This window comes from Cololabis saira, chromosome 9 (assembly GCF_033807715.1).
Source record: "Cololabis saira isolate AMF1-May2022 chromosome 9, fColSai1.1, whole genome shotgun sequence".
In the NCBI taxonomy this organism is placed as follows: domain Eukaryota; kingdom Metazoa; phylum Chordata; class Actinopteri; order Beloniformes; family Belonidae; genus Cololabis; species Cololabis saira.
The window spans coordinates 17,979,209-17,987,756 of record NC_084595.1 but is presented as its reverse complement, the minus strand read 5'-3'; the positions used below and the strand labels follow the sequence as shown (position 1 = coordinate 17,987,756).

General features: G+C 40.9%; 1 protein-coding gene across 1 annotated transcript; it reads right to left on the bottom strand.

Moving 5' to 3' along the window:
* Positions 1-41: 41 nt before the first annotated feature.
* Positions 42-2,251, bottom strand: LOC133451531 (C-X-C motif chemokine 10). Its single transcript, XM_061730657.1, has 4 exons — positions 2,157-2,251; positions 1,788-1,905; positions 919-999; positions 42-356 (listed from the first exon to the last, which is right to left on the bottom strand). Exons 1-4 carry the CDS (start codon positions 2,218-2,220, stop codon positions 296-298), a joined length of 324 nt encoding a protein of 107 aa, XP_061586641.1. The 5' UTR covers positions 2,221-2,251; the 3' UTR covers positions 42-295.
* Between the last annotated feature and the right edge of the window lie 6,297 nt (positions 2,252-8,548).

Here is an 8,548-nt window from a genome sequence, read left to right as displayed (position 1 = left end):
TCTTTATTTCTTCATTTAAAAAAAAGACAACTGAAGCATGCTATAAGTTACACAAACAAGAGCAGGATCTCCTTCACATTTAGGCACCAAATCAATAGAGTTTTATTTAACTCAGTTTACATTCCACAGCACAGATAAATATCTTATTTTTCCTAACTATAAAATAGGTCAATACTTTAGGTATTATGACTGCCGTCAAAATTTAATAGAACAAAAATGTTTTGAAATGTATAAAAATGAAAGAGTTCTTGAATCCTCATAAACTTGAATGAAGACATTTCTGTGCCGAAGAAAGTCACCAGGAGGCTGTTGAGGAAGCCGGGGGTGGCAGAGTTGAGTTAAAGTCCCCATTTTTCCTGTAACCAGCAAAACAAGACAGATTTAGAGGCCGAGCTGAGAAGCGGTAAGTGTAAAAGCAGCAGCGAACACAGGGGTTGGGGGTCGTGGCGATGAGGCGGTCACTGAAATATGAGTCTGGAAAGGTGCAAATTTGCATTACCATTATCACAATAAATGATGGTGAACACAACGTCTAGAGCCCTCATTGGCACAGCCTTTCCTTCAGACACAACGACAGCCAATGAATCACAGTCATGGCAGAGGGCAGGCAAAAGCATCATTTTTAACAAATGTAGATGCAACCTGATCAAAAGCATTCACAGCTGTTTGTTTCTCATCACACTGTGTTTAAGTTTCGAAAGATAGATACTAAGAAGAATTACATTTAGAAGTGCTTCAAAATAAAAACTAACATAAAATAAACACTTCCACGACCACCACCACAAAAAGAGTAAAATTACAATAAAACACAGAAAAATCTGCATATCTTTACGTCTTATAACAAACACTGAAACTAATATAAGTGTTCATATCTGATGTATGCATAGAATAAATAGATAGAATAAAAAAGCGTTTTACTTTTCCAAAGCTGCAAGAAGCTTTGTGAGCCACTTCGCATTTGGATTGACGCAGACCTTTGAACCATTCCTCATGGTGATTCTGTGGAGAAATAAAAAGGTTGTTTTTTTTTATATATATATATATATATATATATATATATATATATATATGTATATATATATCACATTGTACTGTTGCATAAATCTGAAAGTGAAAACTGGTGATGTTTTTATTTGGTAATCAAGAGCTGCACCCCTGAAGTGTGAGGAGCTCCAGTTTGCTGAAGTCAATCAAACTTGTGCAGTTTTATCTCACGACTTTCCGCTTATATCTGTGAGTGGCTAAGATACTTCAAACCCGCAGCCTCATCCTCATGTCACACAAACGCAGAAACCTAACTTAGGACAAAACCAGATTCAAAGATCAAGGGTTTTTTTTTTTTTTTTTTTACCCATTTTGGTTGTTTTCTGAGCTGACAGATGTTTTGTTTTGACACGGTTTAAAGCAGGCAACTACGACCCCGGATCCACACCATCAGGGTCGGTTTGGAGGCAGCGTGGCCGCTTCTTGATAGATACGAGACGCATGTTCTAATCTTAAAAATGAAAATACTTTCATTAGGGAAAGCAGTAAAGGATGCTGTTTTCTATTTCTGCTTCCAGATTAAAGACTTGAGTGCAGATGTCCACTGTAATTCTGAAAAGCTTGAATCCCAGATGGATGGAGCTGACGTAGCCTTCTTAGTGGTGAAACGTCATGAACCAAAAAAGGAAATTGGGAAATTGGGGATCAAACCAGCAACCTCACCAACTCCACAGCCACAGCCCTCCCACTCCAACATCTGAACCACAGATGAACAACCCAATAACTCGGTCGTGACCACTCACTTCACTTGAGTCCGGCGGCACCGTCCAGATGGAGGGGTCACCTCGATTTTCCCGATCCTCCTTTCAGGGATGGGATGGGAGATGATTTGCATGCAATTACACCAAGACCTGGAAGAAGCTGTGAAAAAAAATTCAAATTCATGATAGTTATTAAGTCATTCTGATTATTTTCTGGGTGCAGTACACGTTATTATTTAAAAACACCCTGCAGCATCATGTGGTTGAGACACCACAACAGCAGCTGGCAACTCCAGAAAAAAAGAAACAATTGTGTCAAGAAACTCTTGAAGTGTATCTAAGTTTTTGTCAGAAAAGTTGTCTGCAGGCTATGAGAAGTTAGAGGAAGGTGACGGGTGAAGTCGTTCTCACCGTCCAGAGAGGAGATGCAGCAGCAGAGCGTCAGAGCCGCCAGCAGGAGCAGTGATTTATTCATCTTCTGGGTGGCGGGTTTGGATTTTTAGCATCAACAGGGTTTGAGAAGGATGTGAGACTGAACCGCGAGTCTGGCTTTATATACGTACAAAAGAGGAAGTCTTTTTTTCTTACAGTACTTTTCCTTTCTTTTCGTTGACAGAAGGTAAAGAATTGTGACATCTTGATGTTTTGAGTGGAAGTGTCTTCCCCCGAGTGAATGAAACTTGACCTTAGTTTCTGTTGTCTGTTTGTTTCCATTTTTACTAATCTGCTTGCAAAACTTTTCATCAGTTAAATAATTCAGCTTTTGTGCTTCTGTACTCGTCAGCCCTGACGTCTGACGGACGTAAGATGATGTAAAACACAGTTGTGGTTCAGGTGATTAAAGACCTCTTTTTATAATTATTTTTTGTATTTTTGTAATTTTTTTAAACTTTTAGATAAAAAAATTGTATTTGTTATATGATGCAATAAACAAATTCTCATAATACTGGCACAAGTTTTACATTATGATAAAAGTTGATAAAGCTTTTTCCACGTTGCATCTCGTAACTGGAACGGCACAGAAACCTGCCACGACAGATGTATGGGAGGAAAATCCATGTCATTTTCCAGGAAATGTTTGTAAATGACGTCCATCTTAAACTTAAAACTTAAACGGCCGAAACACCAGGCTTCTGTTGATTAAATGGCTGCTGGTTCCATAAACGCCCGCTTGGGTTCACTTATACGATTGGCCCAAGTGGGACTCAGATAAGATTCAAATCTCGGATGGTTGGTGATCCATCACAAACACTTGGACTTCTGGACCAAAGCCTTTGTGGAGGTAAGAAAACTCCTCCACCGGCCACTCGGGCCTGGCTCCAGACGTGAGACGCTCTCCACTGACCTCCACGTTACAGCAGAAATAAACATGTTTAACATCCTGGGTCGCTTAGTTTAGATTTCACATCCATGGCAGCTTCATTTTCTGACAAATTGACATTTACGCGGTTCACATTACAATGAGCCCGTACGAGGGTAGAGTAGATGCATGCCACAAATCAAAGCGTGGAAACTGAAGCAGCTATTTTTGGACCAAAAGAAGAACGTTTAAGGGCCAGCATAGCTTCAGCTACTACAGCTACAAACCACTGATGAGGCTTGAAATCTGGGTGTAGCCATGGACTCAGACCTGAACCTTCAGAGACGCATTAAGACAATTACAAAGTCGGCCTTCTGTCACCTGAAGAACATCTCCAGGATCAAAGGACCGATGTCTTAGCAGGATCCTGGAAAACTCATCTGTTAGGTTTAGGCACGTAACATTTGTATCATCAAACTCTCTGGAGACAAAGAAAGACACAAACACCATTAGAATTTACTTGCAAGGAGAGCAGTCGAGATTTGTAAGATCTCCAACATACTCTAATTTGTCTCTGCTGCTTCCTTGCTTTTATTTACTCTGGGTGTACCCTAGTTTACAGAGCTGACTGCGCCCCTAAAGGGAGGGGGAAAGGCAGTGGTCGCAGTCAGCGGATTCAGGTATTGAGTCAGGCATTGATTCGTTCTTGTTTTCATTTGTTTAGCAACAAGAAGTTTCCTCTTCTCCGCAGATATCTGCTTTATGCTGATATCCGGAAACTTCTTGTGCAGCACTTATAATTACTTAAACACAGCATTGTTTTATCAGTGCGTCACAGGCGTAAGCAAATCATCATATGTTCTGTTAATAGCAAGCATGATAACTTATTACTTATTTACAATAGTTCCAACATCATCCATGCATTTATCTTCAGTCAACTTGAGTACTGCAACGGTGTCTTCACAGGTCTGACTAAAAAGTCAATCAGACAGCTACAGCAGACCCAGAACGCTGCTTTCGGGGTTCTCACCAGAACCAAGAGAGTGGACCACATCGCTCCGGTTCTGAGATCTTTACACCGGCTCACGGTACCTCAGAGAAAAGACTTTAAAATACTTCTGTAAGTTTATAAACCACTGAATGGTTTAGGACCAAAATACATCAGAGACTTGTTGCTATAGCAACCATAGAGACCTCTCAGGTCTTCTGGTCCACAACCAAATATGGAGAAGCAGCATTCAGCTTTTATGCTCCACAGATCTGGAACAAACTTGTTGACGGATGCTTTTAACTGAATTATTTAAACTCGTCTGAATTTTAATTGAAATGTTAATTTCAGTACTGCACTGTAACTCCATCCATCCATCAATCCATCCGTCCATTCATCCATCCATCCATTCATCCGTCCACCGCTACACTCCCTCCCGCAGCCTCCGCTCCTCTGACGCCAACCTCCTGTCCCCTCCAGTCAGAACCAAGCACCGGACCTGGGGTGACAGAGCCTTGTCCATCGCTGCTCCCACCCTCTGGAACTCCCTCCCCAAACACATCCCTGACTGTACAGACCTTCCAGCATTCAAATCCCACCTCAAAACTCACCTTTACAGAACTGCTTTTAATGTGTGATTAATGTCCTGTGTCATGTTGTGTCCTTATGTACTGTCTTGTGACTTTTAATTGTACTATGTGTTTTGTTACCAATGTAAAGTGTCTTTGAGTGCCTTGAAAAGCGCTATATAAATAAAATGTATTATTATTATTATTATTGATTTTGATATAGCTTATTTTGTGACAAATTGACTTGAATGTTTTATTTGAGATTTGCACAAATGTTTTGTTATTTGCACAACTGTCAACCTCAGTGGAAAAGTCTGCCTGTTACTGTCTACATTGTATTAATTGCACAGTGTATTTTAATTTAATTGTTATGCAGGAAAGGGATATTTGTTTTATTTTCTTCAAGAAGCATTTTTATTCTATATATGCAGGCAGTTTATTTTTATTTCATTTGTTTTATACATTTTGATATTGTGCAGACCTCTGTTAACAAAGGTACCTGTGTGACATTTGGCACGAGGCTTTGTATTAAAACTGACTGTTTTTTTAAGGGTTTGCCTCAGAAAAAAATGAAGCTAACAGAGATGCTATGCTATAATGCTTTGGGGGAAACCCCAATTAAGGCACAGAAAAAATATCGAGATATATATCGAGTATCGCCATTTAGCTAGAAAATATCGAGATATGACTTTATGTCCATATCGCCCAGCCCTAGCCTCATGTATAGTCTGGGCCGTGGCTGGATGACATCACTTCCTCATTAGTCATCACTTTTGCTGTGAAGCTGAGCCGAGCATCCTGCAGCGGGTTCTGACCCAGCCTCGGCTGCATCCAGCGCTCACTGCTGATTTCACCACTGACACCACAACTGAAATAGATTATTCTGCTGCAACAACGCTTGCTGGCGACTCTGCAGCTCCTCCAGTGAGGATCTGCAGAAGGAGCAGGACGCCACGACGAGCTTTGATTGACATTTTGGGGGCGTGTTTGTTCCACTTATTTGCAATAGGCTTGAAAAAGGGTTGAAAACCGCTCTTTTGAAAGCATCTGTGGGGGACAGATGGACAGATGTTCTCCATCCATGCACCTGAGAACGAAGATTAGGCCCAACATGGAAAACTACATCGATTAGTTACTTAATTCGTTAGTTAATAAATAAAATTACAGTCACAATGTGACGTACAGTTTTATAAACTGCAAATAGCCCCGGGCAGGTTCACAGAGAATGATGGAGGTTTGGTCCCGGACAGAAGTAAAGTAGATTTACAGCATTTTGGTTGTCCCCAGCCAGACTTAGAAACAGGCAGATGCTTGGCAAAATATTGGAGAGTACCGGTAACTGCAGCGATGTGGAAAACAGAACTTCTCTGCTTGCCTCAGAGGTCACTGGGTGACCGCCACTTCCTCTTCTGGTAGATTCATTAAGGGGAAATCTTTCTACTCTAACATATAGATATGAAAATCAAATGCAAGATTAAATTTAGATCAGATGATTCATGTACAATAAATGCTTGTCTTCTGGGATCACTTCGGGAAAACCCCAAAGAACTTGTCGTGGGTCAACGGACCGTATCTGGGCTTCAGCCTGGATTTTGCATGCACAGCTGTGCATGTAAACCTCCCTCACATGTCTTTCTAATTAATTTAATCAGACTTCAAGATACATGTCTCAGAAGCTCTGCAGGTACAAGTCCTAAACGTGAGACCTGCCAGCGTTGCCTTTAAACGATTTTCAATTCAGCAACTGAAGCGAAAAAAACATTTAAAAAAAAAAGGACTAATTTATAGATTTCACTGTCTATATAAATGCATCTCGTGCGTGCATGGCAGCATTTGAGAATTAAAATAACATTTTTGTTTTTATAGCATCTAGTACAACAAAAGTGGTCTCTATCTTTCCATGGAACCAGAACATGACCCCGAGCAACTATTAGATAAACAACGGCAGGTAAAAACTCCACTAGTGGGAAAGAACCTGAAAGCCAAACAGTTGCAGGTAAACTTGCCTTTAAGAGGGAAGAAACCTCGGGGGGTTCCAACATTACTGTTGTCAGCATCTTTGAAAAGCTTTATGAATCTTGGACTGCAATTTGGGGATATATTTTCTGGTATATTAATATCCTGGAAGTCCCTTGGCGGCTGCATTTTGTCCAACTCTTGTGTTGGGAAGTAACAACGATGCTGTTACGGCTAAACTAATATGTTCAAGGGGATTAAATAAGTCAAAATCACTGATTCATTTAACACTGTTTAGGTTTACAAACGTCCGTATCACTTCCATTTCTGGTAATGCATTTAACTAAAATGATCTTGGCTGAGATTTAATTGTAACTGGTTTTAGATTATTTCCTTTCGATTCAAATCCTGTTAAACATCTAGGCTACCTGGCTCTGACTACTAATCAATGTATAAAGTAGTTAGTATCCTCATTTTAACTAAGGTGCTTCTGCTGGGTCAGCTCAATGTATAAGAAAAAAGCCATCGATCACATTCAGCAGTTTCCATTTCCTATTTCATCTTCTCAATAATAATTCTCAAAGTTTGTTTTTGAACTACTTTGCTTTTATTAACATGGAGGGATGCAAACACTTAAGAGCAAGACCATCTGAGGAGTGAGACACTCTCCGACTCATTCACACACATATGCGTCACCCCCACTCGGTTGTAAATGTGAAACTTTTTTATTAAACCTTGAAATGTGTGAAAGCTGACGAGGTGTGGTTGCTGCTGCGAGCAGAGCGGCTGCTTCCATGGTGCACATCTGTGCATTAGGATAACGTTTCACCCGTGCAAAAACCTGCACTTGCCAGGTCGGCCTGCCAGCTGTGCCAACATGCTTTGCTTCTGTCATAGACCACCAACATCTGACCAGTCGCCACTCAGAGCAGCGCCCTGCTGCGGGAATAAAAGGCACTTTAAAACTGAGAGGCTCCCTGGTGAAGTTTCGCAAAATATGGCTCCCCTTCTTAGTTTATTATGATAGGCTACAAGTATTGAATTGGGATGAGCAATAATCTGAATTGGGTTTAGGACACCCCCCCCCCCCAGTGAAAGTGACAGCACGTGCAAGTGGAAAGCTATTAGAGGAGCAATCTGCAACAGAGATCATTTCCAGCGAGGGTTTCAGCCTCTTTTCACCTGTGCATGCATGCCGAGAGAATGCGGGTGGTTGCATGATGTGTGAAGTGGAGGGTGGGTGGAAAGCTTTATCAATACCGAGCTGAGGGACTAATATGGGCGGGGATTGCATGATGGCTGAAATGACTTATCAAAATGTTGTTTAGGGCTCCAATTTTACTGTCGTCCCTGCAAGTGTCTTTAAGAAAATGAAAGAAATTAATCTACAGAAAGGGAAATGTGTAGTGGAGATCCACATGAGAGGAACCAGTAGTGGTGGAGACTTTCCCTGTACATGCGGTGTGCAGAAACGTCAGCAGTTTCATTCATTCTGCTAACTTCTTTGTATAAAAGGTCAGATTTTTTTCTCCCTTTTCTTGTATCCTCCCATTTCAATAGAATCGAGACATTTAAACTGCTCATCAGATGCTGAGTCAGCCAAATCATGTATATAAACCTACACACATTATAAATGCAGCTCTGACCCCAGTTTTCAACTTTACTGACTCAGTTCCACTTTGAACATAGCATCAGAAACTGGAGCAAAGTCTCTTATTATGAGCAAAAAGATACTTGTTTCTCGATATCAAGTACTCCAAGTCCGGACTTGGTTTATACTTGGCAGGTTCGAGTCAGAGACCACGTTTCCAGATTTCTGCCACTGGAACGGCGGCGTACTCGTAGATGTCACAGCTCAGCTCACTTGCTTTCATATAAGCTCTGTATCGATGGATCAAACACAGTTTTGAAGTGAGAAGACAGAACTTCTTGCATCAAAACACCTTTCTGTCTTACATTAACACCAGTATTTCAAAGCTGTGAAGTTTCT